Consider the following 24737-nt stretch of genomic DNA (forward strand, 5'->3'; position numbering starts at 1 on the left):
CTGCACATGCACACCGACCCTCCTCTCCGCTTCCATGCCCAGCCCTCCCGCCACCGCGTCGGAGCGAGCAGCGCAACAAGGACGGGATGTGCGAGAGGGAACGGACGAGAGGACACGCCGCCTCGGGATTGGCGGAAGCTCCGTCCGCCCCGGCTTCCCATTGGCCAGAGCGCGGGCCCCACGAGCCGAACACGCTCCCGGCGGCTTGGCAACCTCGGCTCTCGCGCTAATCCCCGGGCAGGGGAGGGCGGTGGTTTCGGCAGAGCCAATAGGCGCGCCAGGGGCGGAGCCTGGCCGCGGGGGTCTCCAGCCGACGGGGCGGTGCGGGAAGGTTGGGGGGGGGCGGAGGGAAACGCGAGTTGGTAAACAAGCTCGCGCACCTCGTGGTGCCGCGGGGCGGAGGCGAGCGGAGTCGCCGAGCGGGCACGACGCTGCTGTTGCTGCTGCGAAGCTCTCCTGCCCGGGGAGGTAAGCGAGCGAGGGCTACGTCGGGGAGCGGCCCCCTTGCATTTTGCATGGCGGGTGGGAAAAGGGGGAGCGGTGAGGGGCGCGCTTGCGCCAGCGGGGAAAGGAGGGAGCCCAGCTTTTCCTCAGCGCGGCGCCCGTCCCCATGCACGAGGCCCAAAAACAAGGGGGGGGGAGCCCTTTCCAGTGGGCGACCTCTCCCTCTAAGCCAGGGGTCTGCAAACTTTTTCAGCAGGGGGCCAGTCCACTGTCCCTCAGACCTTGTCGGGAGCCGGACTAGATTTTGAAAAAAATAATGAATTCCTATGCCCCACACATAACCCAGAGATGCATTTTAAATAAAAGCACACCTTCTACTCATGTAAAAGCACGCTGATTCCCTGACCGTCCGCGGGCCTTAGTTGGCCTATCCATGCACGCACCCCTCCCCACGCAAGGTAGGGCGGGATCCCGGCGGGGAGACCTTAAGTGGCGCCGGGCCAGATGCGCTCGGTTAACGGGGGGGGGGCTTTTTGGCTCCCCTTTGCAGCCGCGCTCCGAGTCGCCCTCTCAAGTGCTTGCGGGCGAAGCGAGCGGGACGACCCCGGGGCTGCACGTCGGTGCCGCTGCCGCTAACGGGGAGTGGAAGGGCCGCAGCTCGCGCCGGACACGGTCTTTGCAGCGCCGGAGCTGGAAACGGGAGGCGTGGCGCTCTTTCCTGCTTTTCTCGTCCGTGGCGCGGCAGCAGCAGCAGCAGCTGCTGCAACCCCCATCCGTGTACCTTGTATTTGTTAATGTCCATCATCCCGATCTGAAGCCCTTCCCCAAATCTCCCCAGGACTGCTCTTTTCTTTTTATTGGACGGCGTTTTTCACTGTTAAAATATATGTAGCGTATTTCAAATTGTCTGGTTGTCAGATGGAAGGGCTCGGTCTGAAACCATTTTACGCCCTCCAAGGAAATGCTTAGAAAGCGTCGATAGAAACAAAGAAGGCAAAACCACTAGATCTGGAGGATTCAAGCTGTGCAGGCCAGTAAGTAGGGGCGGGGAGAGAGGAGGAAATTCTCTTTTGAAGTCCCCTTCCAGAAAACTATTAGTTTGGTTTTCAGAAGCCACATGCTATGTGGCAGGCGATCCTGAATGCAAAAAGTAGCTAAATTTCCCCCCATAAACATATGGAACCATTTTTCCTTGCTAGGTTAGGTTTCTTAATTTTTTTATGCATTCCTTTCCACCAAAAAGGCCACAAAGTGATTTGCAACTAAAGTAAAAATGCTATAGTAAACTCACATAAACATTACTGTAAATAAATTTAACCATACAATATATTATTATAGTGCAATATAGTAATAATGATTATATCAAATGTCCTGATGATGTCCAAATGACCTTGAAAACATAAATGTATTTGTCACAGGCCTCCTTAAGCAGTGGGCCTTCTTAAACAGAGGCTACTTCCATAATCAGGGCCTACTTCAGAGAAGGCCCATTTTCTTGTCACCCTCCAGTTGTGGAGGTGGCATGTAGAGAAGAGCTTCAGATAATAACCTCTGGGTCCTGGCAGGTTCATATGCGGAAAGGTGGTCTTTTAGATATAGCAGACCCGAATTGTATAAGGCTTTAAAGGTCAAAACCAGCAATTGGTCCCAGAAACAAATTGGCAGCCAACACAGTTGGGTCAGAACTTGTGTTACATGTTTCCACCTTTATGTTTTGGTTAACAATTTACCTCTGCCAAATAGTCCTGCACTAGCTGTAGCTTCTGACCTGTCTTCAAAGGCAGTCCCACATACAGTGCATTGCAGTAGTCTAACCAGGAGGTAATCAGAGCGTAGACAACTGAAACCAGGTTATCCCTGTCCAGGTAGGGTTGCAACTGTGCTGTTGGTCAAAGTTGCTAGAAGGCATTCTGTGCCACTGAACTTGCTTGTGCCTCCACTGATGGTGTTGGATACCCTTTCTCACTTCTGGCCTCTCCCACTCCCCCAACTTCCCACACTTTTATTTGGGTTGTTCCCCCACCCCCATTACTTGAGTGTCACAGATTTGAATTTGCCAGCTGTCTCTGTGCAACATGTCCATCTTGAGCCTAAAGATAATATGCACTAAGGCAATCCTCTTTCCAGTCAGCCTGATTAACCTTGCCTTGCTCCTGAGGTGAGCCAGCTCTGTACCACTGACCCAGAGCTGCTTGTATGACTTGGTGGCACAAGCCTAAATACTCTGCATTGCAAAAAGCCTCAGACAGAAAAATGAAAGGTTTCTTTTGGTATACAGTGGTACCTCGGGTTACATATGCTTCAGGTTACATATGCTTCAGGTTACAGACTCCACTAACCCAGAAATAGTGCTTCAGGTTAAGAACTTTGCTTCAGGATGAGAACAGAAATTGTGCTCCGGTGGCGCGGCAGCAGCAGGAGGCCCCATTAGCTAAAGTGGTGCTTCAGGTTAAGAACAGTTTCAGGTTAAGAAAGGACCTCCGGAACGAATTAAGTACTTAACCCGAGGTACCACTGTATTGAATAAACGTATACTTAATAAATGTAGTGAGAGCACAACATAGTTCCCCATTGAGAAGAAGTGAAGAAAAGCACAATTTACCTGCTGTGTATTAGCGGCAATGAGATGGTGACTGAACATTTTAAGTGAGTGTTGTCAGTGTTTGTTTAACGCACCTGCTGTGTAGGTTGTGGCTCTTGCCGGTTGCCTGATGTACACAGTGTGTCTGCCTGGATTCCAGACAAGATGAATTGGTGTTCCTTCCAGTGATTAGGGTAAATTAGGGAGAGCCAATGTGGTGTAGTGGTTAAGAGCGGTGGACTCGTAATCTGGTGAACCGGGTTCGCGTCTCCACTCCACATGCAGCTGCTGGGTGACCTTGGGCCAGTTACACTTCTCTGAAGTCTCTCAGCCCCACTCACCTCACAGAGTGTTTGTTGTGGGGGAGGAAGGGAAAGGAGAATGTTAGCCGCTTTGAGACTCCTTAGGGTAGTGATAAAGCGGGATATCAAATCCAAACTCTTCTTCTTCTTCTAAATGCGAACATCTAAAGGGCTGTGATTCATATTTTTCTGTGTTTGCTGTGGATATAGCTCCTTCGTCTATGCTCTCTTGATCTGCTTAATACTTAGTATCCCCCTTCTTGCAAATCCTGCATTCTGTCACTTGAGCAAGTGAAAGGGAAGAGGGAGGGGACTTATTTTGTCTCAGGTGTTCATAAGAGCTTAGGAAGAGTCCTACTGAATCAGGCCAATGGAACGTCTAGTCTAGCATCCAGTTTTCGCATTGGCCTGCCAGATGCCCATGGGAAGCTTGCAAGCAGAATATAGTTTATTACCCAGAGGAATTGAAAACTTCCCTTAACTTCATGTGCACAGATCTTGGCTCTACTATGACCAGCCTTGCAGATAGGTGTGCAGAAATGACTACTGCACAAACATCTTACTACCTGTCCCAGATGTGTTTGTGGCATAAATGGACTGCATAGAGGAAAAAGATCCTAACAAAGAAAAAACCTGCCTGTCTGACGATCACCTGGAGGCAAGGGTGTTGCTAGGTACTTCAAAGACTTTGGTCACATACCTGCACTTGCCTCTGGGAGAATTTAGTTGGCTGGCTGAGTATTTTTTTATTGACTTGACTTGGTAGTCTTAGGTGTAACTTGCCCTATAAAGACATGTTTATAAACAGTAAAATGAAACAAAGCAACAACTTTTAAATCCCTTCTTCCAGTACAAAAACAACAGCAATAAAGATAGCATTATCCTATATAGTTACTTTACAGCAGCAAACAGTTGAACAGTAGATGCTTGCTGACATAAAAACATTTTTGGAGGTCTCTGAGGCTAATCTTAAAGCTCTGGCAGGCTTCTTTGAGGGGAAAGTACATAGTTCTTAAGATAAAATGGAACTTGGAAGACAGAGTTATCTACCATCTTGATTGGTAGAAGTCAGTGGTTTTGTTTTGCTTTTTAACAGCCTAAGAGGCTAGCCTTTACATGCTTGCCAGGAGAGATTAGGACTTTTCTCTTCTGCGGCCAACATAGAATCATAGAACCCCTGAATTTTGTAGGACTTGATTCTGAGTAGGGATTGCATTGCTCAAATGCAACCTTTATTGGATCAAAAATATAAAGCAGCCTCACCATCTTTGAACTATAACTGCTGGCTGAGGCTGATGGGAGTTGTAGCCTCAAAAATCTGGAGGAAACCTGCGGGGAAAATATGGGGCATAAGAACAACAACAACAACTGGGTTGGGGAAGGCTGATGTTAAAGTTCATTATTGGAGTCTGTTACTGTATTGCAGGGGCCAGCAAACTTTTTCAGCAGGGGGCCAGTCCACTGTCCCTCAGACCTTGTGGAGGGCCGGACTATATTAGAAGGGAAAAAAAGAATGAATTCTTATGCCCCACAAATAACCTAGAGATGCATTTTAAATAAAAGGACACATTCTACTCATGTAAAAACACGCTGATTCCTGGGCCATCCACGGGCCGGATTTAGAAGGCGATGGGGCTGGATTCGGCCTCCAGGCCTTCGTTTGCCTACCCATGCTGTATTGTTCCAGCTTTTATGTGATGTGTGCCAAGTTGTAGAACTCTGCTTAGCATCACCTTTGTGGAAAGCTGCTTGTGCTCGTAGTTTTTGTTCTAGAGGGAAACCAGATGCTGCTTATTAGTCTTGCAGACTGACAGCAGTTGAACTTTTAAAGTCTTAAGAATTCAGCCTTTCTGCTTCATTGATGTTACTACGTTAGATACGCATTCACCAGCCATGGGCAGCCAAAGGGGTTTCTCTGTGTCAGAGAGTTGTGGGTCCTTAGACCCCAGGCTTAAATGTGCCCATCTGAACATTCCAGTGTTAGAAACTCAGATATATAAGCTAGGCACCAAATGGCTACTTAAACTAGGGCTACGGTCGCCAAAATGGAATGCCTACTTGCCTCTTTGGGGCCAGACGGCTCAAAAGTCATATTCCACAGGGCGGGTGCCACTACCGAGAAGGCCCTCTGCCTGGTTCCCTGTAACCTCACTTCTTGCAGTGAGGGAACCACCAGAAGGCCCTCGGCGCTGGACCTCAGTGTCTCGGCTGAACAATGGGGGTGGAGATGCTCCTTCAGATATACCGGGCCGAGGCCGTTTAGGGCTTTAAAGGTTAGCACCAACACTTTGAATTGTGCTCGGAAACGTACTGGGAGCCAATGTAGGTCTTTCAAGACCAGTGTTATGTGGTCTTGGCGGCCGCTCCCAGTCACCATTCTAGCTGCCACATTCTGGATTAGTTGTAGTTTCTGGGTCACCTTCAAAGGTAGCCCCACATAGAGCGCATTGCAGTATTCCAAGCGAGAGATAACCAGAGCATGCACCACTCTGGCGAGGCAGTCCGTGGGCAGATAGGGTCTCAGCCTGCGTACCAGATGGAGCTGCTAAACAGCTGCCCTGGACAGAGAATTGACCTGCGCCTTCATGGACAGCTGCGAGTCCAAAATGACTCCCAGGCTGTGCACCTGGTCCTTCAGGGGCACAGTTATCCCATTCAGGACCAGGGAGTCCTCCACACCCGCCCGCCTCCTGTCCCTCCAAAACAGTACTTCTGTCTTGTCAGGATTCAACCTCAATCTGTTAGCCGCCATCCATCCTCCATAAAATTCCATAGAATGTGTTGCTAGTGTGTGAAAGCAGTCCAGATCCAATGATCCTAACTTCCAGATGGTGAAGACATCAGGTGCCATTCTGCTGCTTGGACACCTTCACTTGGTCGCAAGCGGCTGATAGCCGGGTTCAAAATGTGCCTGGTGAATTTTGGAACGCTGGAAGCAGCTCTGTCTGGCTCTCAGGACTTTGACCTGCCCACTACTCTGTACATGCCCCCCTCTCCTAGGTCAATGGCCTCACTGACCCTGCTTTGCACCCTCCATGAGTCTGTTTGCCTGGCTGCCATCGCTTGCTTGAATGGAGGATTAAAAAAGAGTGTGTGAGAATATAGAAAGCAGCCAACTGTACAGAGTTTGAACTTCCATTTCATTACTCCATCCACATTTGCCTGCGGCCTTGCCCACCACTGACACGTGGCCCCTGGAAAGTTGCTCAGAAGAAGACTCTGGCCCTTTGGTTGAAAAGGATTCCTCACACCTGCAGTTTGTGGCCTTGTTGATGTGGTCGAAAGGAAAGCAGAGCAATATGTTTGGCACCAGCTTGGCTGCAGGAGTTGCTGGAAGGAGGAGTACAGGGACTCCACTCTGGATTGTGTTGGGTCTACTGCTTAGACTTTGTCTCCTGACGATATCCCCCAAGGCAGTGGAGGTTTAGGGTCAGAGTTTTTCTTATCCTACATGGGCTACCTTCCCAGGCTGACGAGCCCTGTCTGCCCCTCACTTCAACACCAGCTGCTGGAGACAGAAAGGGGAAGGCCCTCACCTTCCCTTGGTGAGTTTTATCAGAGAGAGACCGCAAAGGTCAGGAAGGCAAAGACAGAACTGTTTCTTTCAGAGGGAGGAAATGATAATGTAGAAGACTGTGGTTTCATGTCTTTAATCTAAGAGACTTCAGGGTTGCTCACGTTTCTTTACAAGGATCCCTTTAATCACTGTTGATAGTGCGACTCTTACTGCAGGCCAAATCTGCATAAATAACACGCATGTATTTCTATGGCTTGACCAGGGTTGAAAGCCGTGACCCTTGTGACCTTGAAAACTTAGATAAAATATGTTCGAAGTCATTTATCTTACGCTGTTTGCGTGTGTGAGCAAAAACCGATGACCTTGGAAAGCCACAATAACCAACAGTGTTGATTCTTTATCTTATTTGAATTCAGTGATGAAATGCAGGAGATGGGGAGAGCAGTCAAGGGTTCCCATACAACCATGTTAGCTGTTCCATTTTATTCCCAACTTACTATTATTTGACACACTGGAGATATGTATCGTGCCTGTATATATAAAAGCAGATGCCAGATGCTTTTCTTTTCCATGTGCTGTCACAGGCAACTGCTTTCTTTGCAATATTTAAGAGACTAAGAATAGACCTTGAATCTTTACAGCAAGAAGAATTCTTTTTGGCCCTCTCTCCCCCAAAATAGGCAACTTAAAGGCAGATGGTTCTGGGATATTATTTCACACCATGCCTGACAGATTGAAGAGCTTGGAGGTTTCTACTATTTTAGCCCTTGTTGTTAAGGATTGTGGAGAATGAAGATGGGAAATATGGAGCTGTGCTTTAAAAAAAAAGTCCCCCCCCCCCTTGTCCCTCCCAAAGTTTCCAGACTAGTAAGCTTCTTCCTATAAAAATATGCTTATGCTTTCTATTTAGTAGAAAATCACTAGGAGTTACGGCATGAATCTAATGTAATGTAATGTGCACTCGGCTGTTACTTTTGTATTGCTTATTAGCCATTATTAATATAGCATTTGCGTTGCTGTTAAATTCCTTCCAGTCGTTTCTCAGCTTTCTTTGCACAACATCTCTGAAGTTGCCTGGCCCCTTTGTGCCCATGTTACTAGTTGCAAACAGGTAACAGCCCAGTATGTTCTAATGTTACTGAATGAAGCTTTAAAAAATAGGTCAGACCTTCCTTGGTCTCCTTATTGGTCTTAAAATTTTCTGGAACTCCAGAGTGCATGTATTTCTTTGGGGACTTTGTGTGGGTAATATTTCCTGTGCTGGCACAGGTCTTCCTGTCTGCAGTTCTGGTTTGGCAAGAGTGAGAACCTACCTAGATGATGGGTCAAAGGGAGTCAGCTGCCCTCATATAATTGTTTCAGGACGCTGAAGGAGATATTCCTATACAGTGGTACCTCAGGTTACAGACGCTTCAGGTTACAGACTCCGCTAACCCAGAAATAGTACTTCGGGTTAAGAACTTTGCTGCAGGCTGAGAACAGAAATTGCGCGGCAGCGGGAGGCCCCATTAGCTAAAGTGGTACCTCAGGTTAAGAACAGACCTCCAGAACAAATTAAGTTCTTAACCCGAGCTACCACTGTATCTCTGGCTACGAACTCTTCTGGTTACGAACGCTTCAGGTTACGAGCTCCGCTAACCTGGAAGTAGCTGCTCCTGATTGCGAACTTTGACCCAGGATGCGAACAGAAATCGCGCACCTCTGGTGTGCATGCAGCAGGAGGCCCCATTAGCGAAAGTGCGCCTCAGGTTAAGAACAGTTTCAGCTTAGGAACAGATCTCCGGAACGAATTAAGTTTGTAACCAGAAGTACCACTGTACAAGGCAGTAGAAGGTAACTCTCTACCCAATCTTGTTGGAATGTAAACTACTTTCCTTTCAAATCCACATACACATCCCTACCTCTCACCTTTGCTGCTCCAGCTCTCCCATTTTTCCAGTCATATAAGAGCTCCTGCTTCCTTAATTTTTTTTATTTTCTTGCTTGCTGCCCCGTAGACTTGGAACTCTTGCCAGAATATTTACATGATGCCATCTCTCCCTTCCTTAAAAAAACACACATTTTCTGTGAAGCCTTTGGCTTAGTCCCCTAGTTCCTGTACCCCACTATAACAGATCCCGTATCTAAGCCTAAGCACATGCAACTGAAACAACCACTTCCCAATTTACCCTACTTCCCACTTCATCTAGTTTCCCTCTGTTGAATTTGTTGGAGGAACCGGACATGGAGGAAATGGTTAATTTCCTTCATGAGCACAATTTACTCCATGGTCTGAGTTAAGCCAACAGGTGTAACGTCAGGCAAGCCAGTTGCTATGGCAACAGCCCGGCGCTGTCTATATAAGTGATTAAGGCATGTCAGCTCTTTTGGTCCAGGGTTCTTGTGTAGTGTGTCTGTGTCAGTCTTCAGAAGTGAGTCGGAGTCTGTGTTATGTACTGAATTGCTGGAGCAACAGAGATACTTTGTACTTGTATATATCTGTATCTCTGTCTGAAAAAGCCTACAAGCTGTATGTATATATCAATGTCCATAGCTGTATTACTGAAGCCTAATCTTCTGCAGCAGTAAACTATTTTGGAAAGCAAGTGAGTATTGAGAGGTTGAGATCCATGCATTGTGGGGACTGGAAAGAGAAGGCCTCTTAGAAGCCAATCTGTGTGTGTGTTGTAAAGGTCACTGAATATTTTGAGAGTGAGTTAGCAACTGTAGGATCGGGGCTTCACTATGTAAAAGGTGTTTTGGCCCCATGTATAAGCAAGTGAGCTATATGGTTCAATACTATGGCTTTTTGTAAGGAAACACTGCATTTTCATAACATGATTATTCAGCATACTTGTCTTCCCATAACCCGTGTGTAGTTGTATAATGACCGTTGAGGGGATATGGGATAAAACCTAGTTGGTGCTTTTGTGCTCATGGAAGCGGGTGCCTTCACTAATGAAGAGCGGGGGAGGTGATTCATCCCCCCACTTCCTTCTCCTCCCAGTACCCCTAAAACTGGTTCCAGAGAATTAGTTTCAGAACAGGGTAGAAGCTGCCATGCTAAAGAGGCAAGAGCACCAGTTGAATTTCACCACATGCTGTTAAGATGACAAATCTTTGGCTGGATACCTAATTTGCATGCGTGGAGTTAGGAATGCAGTGTGCTATATACTTACAATATTCAGCATAGCTTGCATCTCTTATTGGAAAAAAAAAGGTCTGTTCTGGCTGTCTCTGCAGGTGAACAGTGTGGCCACTTTAAATTGTTCTTATATGGTGAGTTGTCAGTTGGAAGCGACCTGCCAGTTGGCAAAGTCCGCACTCATTGTTCTTGTATGTTTGTTTATGCAGAAATTTATATCTGTTTCTCCTTCTCTGAAGGAGATGCTCAAAAGAGGCTAGCAAAGTATAAAAGCAGATCACAAAAATAAAATTGGATAATAATCCTATCCCCAAGATAGCTAGATAAAATACCGTGAGTCAGATGTAAAAGGATCGTTACAGAAGAGATCCAGGGATAGCAACTGAGAAAATTAAATAGCAACAGAATCAAAGGCTTATTTAAAAAGAGTTGTTTTCAGGGCTGGCGAAACCTGGGGAAAGAGGAGGAGGATTTAACGTTGATAGTCTACATTTGGATGTCTGCTAATGTTAATTGGTGAGTCAGTTTTCAAGCACTCAGACAATTTGCTTGAATTATTATCGCTTGCCATTATTGTTGACAAGTAAATGTTGAAGTTCACTAAATTTTAGACCTCCACAGTGATGTATTTGTGGCTGCTGTTGTGAAATGAACTGATTATCTAACATGGGGCCAGTTTGTGTGAAAGCTCCCCTTGACTCTCTTGCCTGTGACAGAAAAAAAATATTGCATGTTGAGAATTCTCTCTATTGGGCCCTCTGCACATAATTGAGCTTTGTTTGCTACTGATGGGGAAGCTAAAACTTTGATAGAAAGTAATGCAGCAATTGGCAGACTTGTGACAGTTTGTATAGAGTGGTCTTGTCCTATTAAGCAACTGATGTTATGAGAGGGATCTTTTGTTCTTTATAGCTTTTGTAGAAACACAACTCCTGGCTTTAACGAAGTTGAAATTCTCTGGGAGGAAAAAAAAGGGTTCCTACTTTTTAAAGGGAAACCTTGGGATTTAACAGATTATAAGTGTTATGAGAAATGGTCTGTAACAGTGCACTGTCAATTTTGAGGCACAAGTTGAAGTTGGGTTTTCCTAGCTTCACGGTACAGAACGTAAAATGGTAAAATCCAAATGTTCACCTCACTTTTTGAACAACGTGAGCAGTGGAAGAGTCCTGGGGTTGGAGCTGGGATAGGCTTCCTGTTGTCTTCCATACGTTGTTGCACTGCAACTCCTATCAGCCCCGGGCACCATGGCCAAGGATGGTGGGAGTTGTAGTCCAGCTATATCTTGAGGGCTACAGGAACCTCCTCTCTGTTTTAGAAAGAATGGGAGGCAGTGCTGTACTGAAAGGTGAGAGGGGTCATGGACCCAGGAGTCTAGCAGGAGGACCCAAGTGCCTTCTCTGTGACAGAGGAGGTGCTGCTGCTCTGCTATCTTTCTCCACTTCAGCACTAGCACTTCTACTGATAGCTAAAGAGCCATGTTGCATCTGCTGGCTGAGTAGGAGTCAGGTGACACATGGAGCCAATAGGGTTCCACCTAGTTCAATAAATCAGCTGACTAGGGTGTGGCTCCTCAATCTGGTTTAGGGATTGTGCGAACATGCAGAATTTGTAGCCCCCTTTACTGTACCTCCTGGTCCATTTCACTGCTGTTTGACTTAGTGATTCATCAGAACCGGACTCATGCTTAAGCGCTCTCCCTTCCAGGCATGAGCTGAGAACAAACCCCATGTCTCACTGTCTTCTGCGGACAATGCCTCTAACAAACTCGTTGCTCAGGCACAGATTGAGTTCTTAGTGCCCATTCCCACTTCTGAACTCATACTTGGGGATGCCCCCTGCCAATTGATTCATACTAGTTTCTTTCTTTGGTCTGTTTCTGCTGCTGAAATCAAGGGACTGATGCCAATGTTTCCATCAGAGTAAGTAAGCTGTAATTGGCTTGTGGACATTATCCTAGCAGGAGCATGCTGGCTACTTGTTTGGAGCGGGTGGCCGGTGATGAGTAGGCTGCAGTTTTGTAATACTGAGCCTAATTGGGTGTAAGTGAATTATTTCTAGATCCATGACTAGCATAAATGAGGCTGCATTAATTCCAGGCATGCAGCTGATGGCTACAATTTTGCATATCCCTAGACAATGTCTGACCTAATCATGATGATGTAAATAGAGTTGCCGGTCCAGAACATTCATACTTACTCTACTGATGTGTCTCTGCCTAAAATAAAGCAGTTGGCGTGCTTCCTCCTGGGCTGGATTTTTACCCCAATCTTCCTGTTGCCTCAGGCCTTTTAAGGAGAAAACTTTGTTGGCAGTGGGCTTGGGTGTTTTAGCAGCTTTGGGAAATAACTCTGTGCTCTAGTTGAGTACCCGGAATGAGTTAGGTTCGTAACCAGAGGTACCACTGTACCCAGTTACAGGCAACTTTATTTTTGTTGGTGGTTTTAGAAAAATGATGGTAACCCACCCTATTTTATAATATTTGTAACCAACCCCATCTTGACAGCTTGGTAATTGAACCCAACCATAAATCCCATTGCAGCAGCCATTGCACAACCGTATCCCAGAACATCTGGAGAGCCACCATAGGTTGGCCCCCAATTGGTGTCCTTGAGCTCATGCGTGGGCTCTTGATTCAGGAGAGTCAACTGTCAGCAGAAGTATATGGGGGAAGTATATGTCAAATGAAAGGATCTGGTTTTGCTATGCACTGGTCTTTGGTCTGTGATCAGAGTTTGAGGATAGAGGGAAGCCTTTGCTTAACTTGGGCTCTTCTCTGCCTCATTTTATGTTTGATTTGTTCCAAGTGCTCCAAACATTGATGCAAATGAAGTAGGGAAAGGGCAAAGTGATTGTGTAACCCAGCCTACAATGGGGCGCATGCTGCTCTTTTAATGATAATGTACCTACTCTTCTGGAAGGAAGAAAACCTTCCAACATACCCTTGTCTTTCAATATAGTAAATCTCCATAAAATACTGTACAGCATACTTCATGCTCAATAGTTGCTGGGAATCAAAAGTCTTTTGCTGCTGTATTTCTTGATAACAGCCCACAAGAGTTCAGTAGGCTTTGAAATTCAAGGCACAGCAAGGAGAATAGTCTGCTGCCCTTTAATTTGATGTTTTCTTTCTTTTTTAAAAGATATGCCTTTTACAGTGATTGGTACAGATCCAAGATCTATTATCCTGTGCAATCTGCATTCATTCATGCTGAGATAAGGGGAAGCATTTTCAGCATTGCTGAAAAAGATGTGAAACGATAAATAGCCCAGATATGGGGGAGGGGGGGGAGAAGAGAAAGGGCAGGCTGTGCACTTGGAAAACAAAACCTGCTGTTGAGCTCAGATGGGTAGGAGGAGGTTAGAATCTTCCTGATAATATAAACAGGGCCAGTTTGTCAGCAGCGCTCTGTTGATAATGAACCGATTGTTTCCTGCCCACATAGAGATGGGTTTGTCAAAACTTCTCTGAGGGTCAAAGATCTGCTGGAAGAAGCTGAGTCACTCTGTTTTTCTCTTTAGGGTCGATGGTTTGCTTAGGGAACTGCATGTCTGCTGTGCAGCGCTTCTGTAGCCTTAGCCCTGTTGCAAGCCAAGGGTGTCTAAGAGATTGTGCTGGTTCATAATAACCACGTGCTACTGGCTGCTATGGTGCTTGGTCTGTTGCGTATAAGAGGGAGAAACTGGCATAGAATCATAGAACTGTAAAGTTGGAAGGGACCTTGCAGATCATCTAGTTCAGGGGTCAGCAAACTTTTTCACCAGGGGGCCGGTCCGCTGTCCCTCAGACCTTGTGGGGGGCCGGACTATATTTTTTGGGGGGAAATGAACGAACTCCCATGCCCCACAAAACATGCTGATTCCTGGACCGTCCGGAGGCTGGATTTAGAAGGTGATTGGGCCGGATCCAGCCCCCGGGCCTTAGTTTGCCTACCCATGATCTAGGTCAACTGCCTGCAATGCAGGAATATGCAGCTGCCCCATACAGAGATCAAGCCTGCAACCCTGCTGTTATTAGCACCATGCTCTAACCAACTGAGCTATCCATGGTGGTGGAAATTCAAGGTTTGCAGAAGGACAAAAAACGTTTTTGGATAAACAACCTCAAGAGTGGGGATCCCCAAACAGCTCCCTGAGCATCTGCTGTGGCCACAGGATGCTATTTGAAATGGGCGAAACAGAAAACCAGGGGTTGGAGAAGGAAAGGAATGAGCTACTCTTGAAGAGAACCCTGGAACAGGAGCACTCTACACTACAGCATTTTGTTGTGAGTCCAAAGGCTCAGTGGATATTTGGACCTCGATTTTCCCAGTCATTCATTCATTCATTTTATTTGTGTGCCAAATATTGCTCAAAGCAGCTTACAACAAAGAAACAGGGATGCGTTTCAAACACAACAAAATCAATTTCATAATAGCATACCAAAACAATAGTGAATATAATAACATACCAAAATAACACATACCACTGCAGCATGTCAGTACAGTATGAGAAACTTAATCTCAGGGTTGTGTGTTCGAGCCCCACATTGGGCAAAAGATTCCTGCATTTCAGGGGGTTTGGACTAGATGACCCTCTTGGTCCCTTCCAACTCTTCCGTTCTACGATTCAGTGAAATAATAAGAAGATTACTAAGACAGCATTCGGCACCCAATAGCAAAAATAACAAGGGAGCTTCACAGTTTCACCTTAGTCCTAGAAAACACTCCTCCTATGATGTTGCTCAGTCCTAGCTCTGCACTCTAAACCACTACATCTCACTGGTTCTCATAGCTCAGGGAAGAGTTTAAAATATGTGTGAGAGTTGTAAAAGGCTTAGGTTAGCATCAAAAGAGCCCTTTTCACACATTTGCCTGGTTTAGACATCTGACTAAGTCAGCCATTGCAAACCTAGTGCTTTCCAGATGCTAGTCCAAAACATCTGGAGGACACCAAGTTGGCAAATGCAGCGTTAAAGCATAGGTGTTGTTGTTGGTTTTAATGTGAATGGATTACAAACTGGTGTGCACTGTGCCGAGTTCCTACTAAGTTCCTCCCCTGCTCATCCGATCGATGTGAACTCATGGTTTGCATCATGCAGAGTGAGTTTTTGATTTGTTTCCTTCCCTAGCGTGGCAAATGGGTTAGCAGGGGCTGGAACAAATTGTGAACTTTTGAGCATCTTTCACATTAAACCATAGTTTACTATCAACATGATGTCTGAAGCAGGCCATTAAAGTCCTGTGCTGCCCACTGAATCTTCCTCCTTTGGTTTTGGAATGGTATTCATCAATCCCAAATGTTTTGTGCATCCTTCTTTAACTTTTCAAGGTAACAGAATTGGGCCTCTCTGTGAACGTAAGATAGAGCCTCGTTTCTATGACATTTTCATTCCAAGGAAGCATGTGGAATTCTGCCAGCCCTGAGCTCGGTCCAGTTATTTATCTGCTTCACATTTAAAACTAACAAAAGGGAACTGGCCCTATTTCCTCATCGATATATTTAGCTGGTGGAGAGCTGAGTACATGTTGAGCAATAGAAGATTGCTACTTGTTTCCTTTGCAGCTTGCCCGTTAACTTTATTTTGGAAAATGGGTCGTTCTGAAAGATCTATTCTTTCAGTGTGGCTGTTTTTTCTTCTTCTGTTGTTTCAATGCCTTGCTTGTTTTCTTCCTCCTGATTTTGTTATGCTCAGTGGAGTGTTGCTGGCAATGTATGCCAGTGAGGCTCCTTATACAGAGTCCGATCACTGGCCCATCTCTTCCAGTGCGGGCTGCTCTGACTTAAAGTGGCTCTCCCTCGCCTTGTGAATGGCTTAGTGGTTAGAGTGTTGTACTAGGACTGGAGAGACTAGTTCAACACTCTACCCAGCTATAGGAGGTCACTGGGTTTTGGGCAACCTTGAGCCTGTCACTGTCTCTCAGCCTAACTAACCTCACAGGGTTGTTGTGGGGAGTGAAATGGGGAAAGGGAACTGTGCAAGCTGCTTCAAGCTCCTTTGAGGAGAGGCAGTGCAATGAATAAAATCAGTAAAAGGCCTTTCCTAGTCCTTCTTGTTGTTCTTTAGTCGTTTAGTCGTGTCCGACTCTTCGTGACACCTAGTCCTTCTACTGAAGAGCAAAACAGAGAAATGCTCTTTGGACCACTAGCACTCGGAAACAAATGAAAAGGCAGGGGAATAATGGTAAATTTTTACTAACACATACATATACACAAAATTTGTTAATGAATTAGAGCAGTATCAATGCAGTAATTAGAACACCACCCACATGTTGAGTGCTATTTTAAGTGATTTGATCCATTTTAATGCAGCCACTCTGAATGTTAAGAAATGCCACAAAAGAAGACTTATGAGTTCAAACATGTCTATTTTAAGCAGTTATTCTGATTAGGGTGTTTGTAGCTGGTCACAGTATATCATTTAGTCTTTATGCTCTCTTCCAAATACTTGTGAAAATGTCATGTGCACTTGTTAATTCATGCTCGTACTTTGGCTCTTGAACAGAGGTTGTTGAAGACTGACCCTGGGACCTCCTGCAGTCAATGCATATGCCCTTGAACCTGTAGCCTCTTCCCAAACCAAGGTTGGGTGTATTTGTCCTTCGGAAATGCTGGATTTTTATACCTTAAGCAAGAGGTGCATGGATGCTTTAGCTGAGATTCCTGCCTAGCAGAGGGTTGGACTAGATGACCCTCAGTGTCCCTTCCAGCTCTACTGTTTTATGATTCTATGATCATGATTGCTTGTGGGAAGGGCCAAAGAGCTATGCAGGGTGCATAGAAATCTGGGGGTATCTTCTCTGGCTTGAGAAAGAGAGAGAGAGCTCCAAATATTGCTTGCGCATCTTAAGGATAGCTGGACCCAAGTTAATTCAAAACCTAAATGGAAGCAAATAATTTCCCCTTAATTCCTCTTTGCTCTGTGTTGCAGACAGAGCCTTCTTTGTATCCAAAGTTCCCTGATGAAAGGCCAATTGTGGCACTAAGTTGTGTTAGGTTCTGTTTATTTACTAAGATATTCTTCTTTCCACTGCTGTGCTTTAAATTTTTGCATAAGGGCTACATTTTTTAAAAAACCCCAAAGAGCTAAGATTCTTCAGGATCCTGAATTCTCTTCCCAAGACCTACTTTCTTTGCCAGTGAGTTGTTTGCCCAGAATAAGCAAAGCCCCTGAACATGACAAAATCGTGCAACCATGGAACAATAATTTCAGGTGAAAGAAGCAGGACTCGGGAGTAAATCCTTACTTACAAAGAAGAAGAGTTTATGTTCCTTTTGCTGAATTTGTTTGTCAGGGTGTTCCTAGAACAGCCCCCCCCTTCCTTTCTAGGAAGCAACTCTATGGTGGCTGTTTCCTGTATATTGACAGTGACTGCTTGCAAGGAATCATGGGAAGGATTTGAAAACACAGTAAATAACTGTATGAGGCACCTCTCCTTGACGTCCATTTGGGTGCGAGCTGTACTTCATAAACCTTAAAAAGGAGAAGAAACGGGGGTGGGGGGGAGCTGCTGGGAGAATAAGGGCATTTGGATTACCACAAGTCATGTATGTGGTATACAGGAACTCCTCTGTCTAGGGGAAGCCAGCCTTCATGAAATGCCATCTCCATTCTGAAGTTCATTTGGCCCCTGTTCTGGCAAACCTTTGGAATAATTTGTGAACATGGCCAAACTGGTGATGCTTGTAGACTGAAGAGAGATCTGTGGGTGATCTAATATTGCGCACAAGTGGATTTCCAGTTGCACCAACAGAGTGTCCCTTTCTTAAAGTCCTGCCTCCTACTCCAGAGGGTCTCCTAATTTACACAGAACAGATTTGGGGGGTATGTTTGAGGGCATTGGGGAAGTAGATGCCTGTTCTGTCACTGGGTAGGCGCAGTTGATCTGAGTTTAGGCACTACAGATTTTTGTTGCATTTCTGTAAGGGCACTTGAATCTGACACAGAGGCTGCCTTTACACCATACATGTAAAGTACTTCCCCCTGCAAAAGAATCATGGGAACTGTAGTTTAAGGGTGCTGGATATTGTAGTTCTGTGAGGGTTAAACTACAGTTCCTAGGATTCTTTTTTTTTGTGCGTGTGGGGGGGGGGGTTGCTTTGTGGATCCACACTGTGGATTTAATGTTTATTTCCTTGGAGTGCTTCAGCTAAACTTCCTAGGACAGTTCTCTTATCCTGAGGCTTCTACTCTTTGCAGATAAGTTGGGGTTCATTAATTTGTGGAATGGCCCAGGTACCCTTTTCGTTTTCAATTTGCCATGTTTCCACATATCTAACATCTGTATTTGTTAAGAGGCTTTCTTTCAGCTGAGAAGAGGGCTTTTGACTGGTCAGTTTTGCTAAGCAAACAGCTCCTCTGTTTGTAAACTGTCCTTGATATTTTTTCAGGCCCTGGCATTCCTGCTCTGCTGTTCATTGTCTGCCATAAGCCTCTCATGCTGCCTATACGTGACTGATAAATCACAACTTTTTCAAGGTAGTTTTTTCCACTTCCACAGAATGTAACTGGACCAGCTTATTTGTGCGGCAGAACAAAGGCTTATGACAAACCAATCTTCTAATGTCAACAAGCAGTGCAGACTCTTAAAAACGGTTACCTGGAGAATGGTTGAAACTCTGGCAGTTTCCAGGTTAGGGTGTAGCCAGAATTCTAATTGCTCAGTGTTGACTTTTCACAAGAACAGTAGCTGGTGAATTCACTTCAAAGGGGGCCTTTAGCTGTAGATACAATTTCTGCCAGCTAGAGCTGTTGGCTTGCTGGGGAGAACTGCAGAACAGTGATCTGCATTGGGATAGTGAGGGGTTTATGCATTTTGCAAATGCCACTTTGTGGGTCCTTAGCAATTCCCTTGTGTCTCTCAAAACTGCAGCAGATAAAAGGGACTGAGCAAAAGTTTATTTTCAATAGTCCCAAAGACTGTTGAGTACAACTTCTAGTCAAGGTGGCAGGTGCTTATTATAACATGGTTAAATAATTGCTCATTTTAGAGACCAACATGTTTCTTAAATATTAGTCCTCTGAATGAAAGAACAATCCTGGTTTTTGAGACAAGTTTAGATAAATTTCAAAAGGATATCCTTCTAAAGTTTTTTTATTTGGTGTCTCTGCACGTGGCCTTTTTCTTTTTGTGCTGTTTCCTACCCACCTAAAATCCTCTGGGCTGCAGTGTTGAAGGCTCCTCCAGAGGTGGTTTCCAGACAACTTCTCAAGCCCAAATGCAGTTTTCTTTTACATGTGAAGTGCAGACCCTTGTGTTGTGGCATAAATTGCTTTGTAGATGTGTCCCATTTTCAAAGGGGGGTTGCTGTGCCATGTGAGGAAACATGATGGAAAGGCAGTTTGGCTACATTTCCACGTAGCTTGCTTTTGTGAAACACAAAGTGTTGAGTGAACTTGTCAAAGCTTTGGGGACAGGGTTGAGGACCCACTGACTCATAAGTACTTGGAAGATCCCTGCTCCTGCCAACCTAGCAGTTCGAAAGCACAAAGTGCAAGTAGATAAATAGGTACCGCTCTGGCGGGAAGGTAAACAGCGTTTCTATGCTCTGCTCTGGTTCGCCAGAAGCGGCTTAGTCATGTTGGCCACATGACCTGGAAGCTGTACGCCGGCTCCCTCGGCCAGTAAAGCAAGATGAGCGCCGCAACCCCAGAGTCTTCCGCAACTGGACCTAACGGTCAGGGGTCCCTTTACCTTTACTTGCAAGATAGTCCTTTGGTTTTGCTGTACTGCATATAACTGTTGGTTATAAGTGTTTGGGGGTGGGGAGGAAGGCTCATTTAATTTCATTGTACACAGGTTGTACAATGACAATAAAGGTATTATTATTATGGTTCTGTTTTCCAGCACTGGAAGTGGTCAGTCATGGCAGGCGATGCCATCATGGTGATGCGAGGACTGGCAAAGCTCAGCAAGGCAGTTCTAGAAACACAGACGGTACAGCTTCGGCAAGTTGTCCTTGGTGGGGATGCAGTAACCATGGTCAGGAGCTTCCAGGCCACTGCTGAAGAGCAGTTCAGTGCTGCCATGGGGAAAATGAAGGTAAGAGAGTGTATGTGTGTGTGCGCACCACCATATCAATAAGCATTTAGCCTGTTTTGGGTATCTTTCCCAGTCTCTTGTCAGTGAAATGCATGTGAGGTTGCAATCATATAAACATTTAACTGGAAGTAAATTGAGGACTGCAGCCTGTAGCAGTTGTCAATTTATGTGTCCCTCTAATCCAGGGTAGTTCTGCAGATGTTGCTGAGCTACATCAGAAAGCATGGCCAACAGACAGGGGTCTTGGGAGTTGTAGTACAGCAATAACTGACCAATGGCTGCTGTAGTCTCACTACAGTTGTACGAACACTTCTGGTTACACACACTTCAGGTTATGAGCTCCGCTAACTCGGAGGTAGCTGCTTCTGGTTGCAAACTTTGCCCCGGGATGTGAGCGGGAGGCGCGCGTGCAGCAGGAAGCCCCGTTAGTGAAAGCTCGCTTCAGGATAAGAACGGTTTCAGCTTAAGAACGGACCTCTGGAATGAATTGAGTTCGTAACCAGAGGTACCATTGTATTCTAGAAAGTTGAAATAACTGAAGGTGCTGTTGTTTAAAGATCTGGCGAAACCTTTTGCACGCTGTGAATTTGGGTAATTGAAATGGAAATATCTTATTGCTGGATCGTTTGTTTCGTTTGTTTCTTAAAATTTATATCTCACATTTATCATCCCACAGGCTTTCTCGGCATCATACAACCCTAAAAACAATATTTAAATAAATCACATGCCCTTTTGAAAGTACATATTATTTTGATTTCAGGCAAGTTGATATCAGGAAGGGCAAGAATCAGAGAGGTGGATTAAAGTAGAATAGAAGGTGACACAAGGAGAAAGAAATTGAGCAACAAGAAACCCTAACCTCAGTGGCTATGTCTGTCGGTGCCCCTTTTGATGCGGGTTCTGCTTGTGCTCTCCGTAGCAGCTGGCTAAAATTTAAAAAGTACACATTGATTATGTGAAACGCAATTATCGTCATGTGTAGTTCAGCCCTTGGTGGCCTATGTATTATTTCTCTTTAGCAATTGCTTAGAGAAGAGGGAAGCTGCCTTTTCCATGGATGTGCAATGTCTGCCTAAAAAACCTGTAGTTATTTTTGTTTCCTACTGGGGGTGGGGGGTGGAAATGTGAAGTGTTTTCCAGTAAATTACTCTTTGTTTTTAGTGGTGTTCCTGCCAACTTCTGATACTTGTAGCCTTTTCTAAACTATTTTTTATTAATGTTGGAAGAGAAGTGTTTCCATTGTGTTACCTCTGTGGCGGTGTAGTTAAATCGGCCAAGAGGTGTCGTTAAATGGCATTCTGGAAAAATCTGTTACCGGGACACCTAGTTCTCACAATGTAGAATATAAAGACCTTTCAATTTATTATTACTCTTCCTTTTTTAAAAAAAGGCTTCCAGCTTTCAAATTTTCAGAGAGATCTTTGCCAAAGGTTTGGAAAAAAAGAAACTGGAGAGAGTCTCCTATTGTGAAAGAAGTCTAGGTGGTGTCTGAATCATGATACAAATCTTTGGAAGCAGTGAACATGTAACTTGAAAGCAAATGTTTTATAAAATAGGTGTCCTAATCAACACTGCTCAGTGCTTGTCTCAAGCACATTAACCAGCTGATACATGTAAATATATTATTTGTTGTGTGCGTGAAACATACTAGATTTTTACACCAGTGGCCCATGGTCACAGGATAGGGTTAGCCTATGTAGACTGAAAGAGAGATATGAAGGGGAATTGCTAGGCTAGACTTCCTCAACTCAATGCCTTCCAGATGTTTGGACTACGGTTTCTTTCAGCCCCAGCATCATACAGCTGTTCTGGTTGGGGCTGGTGGGACCTGTAGTCCAAAATATTTGGATGCACTAGATTGGGAATGGCTAGGATGGCTGTTCCCTTCATAGCTCTTTTTCAGTTGGGATTATGCCTGTTTCCCGGCATTATGCGGCCCACCCAATCCATTGATAAAACTGCTGAGTTCTACAACGTCTCAAAATAGTAAGAATAGCAATTTGTTGTTGTGCAGTGGGTTGAATCCAAAGTTTCCACGAGTGCAGTTCTGTTTGATGGATTCTCTGCTGAAGGAAGGAGGTCAGGAGGGAAGTGACTGTTTCTGATTCCTCCTTCCCACTGCCCCCCCCCCCGAAAAGCTGCTCTGAAAAAATCCAAGGCCCCCTGAAACTGTGCAAGAGGTGATGTGGTGGGTGGGACTGCAGGGGGAATGGATAGCAGATGATTGCCTATCTCTTTCCTCAAGCAGAAGCTTCCACTGAATCACAGAAGGAGCTGTCTGGATCCCACTCATTATAAACATAGGTTGATGTACGCCATTAAGCACATTTGTGCAAAACGGTTTCTGCTTCCAAGGAGGTATACCAACAGGAATGGCACACCTGGTGCTGTCATGCCGTGGGATGAAGCAACCCTGCTTCAGGAAGCATCCGGGAAGTGAGGGATAAATGAAGACAGGAATTGGGGTTGGTGGAGTACAAATACCAAAAGTGTTGGCTGTAGAGAAGGGGTGGTGGAGGTGGCACCATCACTGGGAGTGAATTATCAGCATATTGCATACATTTTGGTTCCTTTATATGTAAGTCTATAAGCTACTAAATGTTACAGATATCAAGACACTGTATTATAATCAGGATTATAAAATCATTACTATGAAAGTCTTAATTATAAAATCATAAAATACAGGAATGACCAACACTGATTTGGATCAATTCTCTAAAAATACTTGTTGATACAAACAAGAGTAGTTATTATTATTATTATTATTATTATTATACCACTCATAGATCCTGGGGCTGTTCACAACACAAGACATTGAAATATCAGAATTTGTAGGTGTGTGGAAAGTGTTTTGTCTTTTCAAGAAGGGAGCAGTGTGAGTGACTGTGAGAGCAGTTTACACCTTATTTTTTGGCTGAGGAAAAACACCTTTCAATGTTCTGTTTGCAGGATCTGGGCAAGCAACAGGAGAACTTGAAAGATATTGGTGAGGACTTTGGAAAAGACGAGAGCTTCTCTGAATCGGAGCTGGGAGGTGCTGCAAAGGACTTCTACTCTCCCCCTCTAGAACACCCTCCCAAGTCTGGGGGTGCAGAGGGCCCATCTCACTCGTACGTTGCCAGAGGACCTTTACCAAATGTCGGTGAGAGCGGAGACCCTAGTGTGGGTTGGAACCCCATCTCTGCCAAAGTGAATGCAAAGCTCTTTGGAGGCTTTAGGGACCCTTGGAATCCTTCTGCTCCTGCTTGGGGGCAAAGCCGGGCTTTTCACCAAGACCATTCCTCGGTGGGCGGACTCACAGCCGAAGATATTGACAAAGCCAGGCAGGCGAAAGCAGATCCACAACAGAAACCATACAAACAGATGGTACGTAGGCTGTGTAACACCACTGGAAAATAGGAGTCTTGTGTTGTTGTTTTTTAAAAAGTGGGTTATCCTTTTTTAAAAAAACAAAACAAAACCCTGCCCTACCAAACTTTTGTGTGATGAACATGTCTGGGTAGTAGTGGGAGCATTGCATTATTTTCCTTTGTTTTTAATTATCTTTGAGGCATGTCTGCTGCTCAACTGGTAGCCGCATGGGAAATGTGCCAAGAAATGCAAGTTCCTTTTCTTCCAGGTCACTTTGGGAAACCAGGCCACGCATTTCAGTAACAATACTGAGAGGACACTCTTTAAATTTAATCTTCCCATTTTAACAGGTGGGGAAACTGAGTAACTTGCCAAAGCCTGTGGCTTTCTTAACCTATTATTTTCCTTGGAATAATCTCAATGTGGTACATGCCTTGTATGACACTCAGATGGGCTTCCATTTACTGGAGGGATGTACAGACTCCCAAGATTAACACCAGGTTAATCAGAGAATGCTGAATGTGTGGAGATGTCTTTCCTCAGTAGGTTCTCTTTGCTCCCTTTCAGTTACCGTATTTTTTGCTCTATAAGACTCACTTTTTCCGTCCCAAAAAGTAAGGGGAAATGTGTGTGCGTCTTATGGAGCGAATGCAGGCTGCGCAGCTATCCCAGAAGCCAGAACAGCAAGAGGGATTGCTGCTTTCACTGTGCAGCAATCCCTCTTGCTGTTCTGGCTTCTGAGATTCAGAATATTATTTTTTCTTGTTTTCCTCCTCCAAAAACTAGGTGCATCTTATGGTCTGGTGCGTCTTATAGAGCGAAAAATACGGTACCTTTCGGTGGGCAGAAAAGATGTAACTGGTTTCTTTGGTTTGTAGTTGTAACTTGTTTTGTTTTTATTGGTTTGTCTGTTTATTTTAACTTAACATATGAATTGTTTCCCATTAAAAAAGTTGGTTTATTGTTGCTTTTATACTGTCAGCCCTCTTGCAGGTCTGCTCGACTGAAAGGCAGACTAGAGAGAGGAGTTAAAATAGATGATAATCACATTTTTGTTCAGCTCTGCTTTTCAAAGTGAAGAGAGCTGTATTGTAAATGTCCTGCTGCAATTAAGCAAGGCGGGCTAGCAACTGTTCATTTGTTTAGAGAGTTCAAAATGCACCCCTAGAAATAGACCTTTGCTTTTTAATGTTTAACAGGTGTTCACCTTCCCTTTACTGGACACTCAATACTCTGCTAAATGCTTGGGATGGTTAAGAAGTTGTACTTGTTGTTGTCGTGTGTTCTTGTGCTCCTCCAGCTGAAATTCAGAACAGGTGCAACCCAGGTTTGCTTGCCACCCCCCTCTGCCTTGCATTTCCTCTTAAGAGACGATTCTGTCTGCTGGAAGTTGAGT

General features: G+C 45.0%; 1 protein-coding gene across 1 annotated transcript in view; it reads left to right on the forward strand.

Annotated features, from left to right (window-relative positions):
* The first annotated feature begins 311 nt into the window (after positions 1-311).
* Positions 312-24737, forward strand: part of COQ8A (coenzyme Q8A) — a 60909-nt gene continuing 36483 nt past the window's right edge. Inside the window, exons 1-3 of the mRNA XM_083432328.1 lie at positions 312-468; positions 19796-19990; positions 22940-23380. Coding sequence (XP_083288454.1) covers positions 19814-19990; positions 22940-23380 — 618 coding nt within the window. The 5' untranslated portion in view covers positions 312-468; positions 19796-19813. The remainder of the gene's footprint in view (positions 469-19795; positions 19991-22939; positions 23381-24737) is intronic.

This window comes from Podarcis tiliguerta (assembly GCF_965153285.1).
Source record: "Podarcis tiliguerta genome assembly, chromosome: 3".
NCBI lineage: Eukaryota > Metazoa > Chordata > Lepidosauria > Squamata > Lacertidae > Podarcis > Podarcis tiliguerta.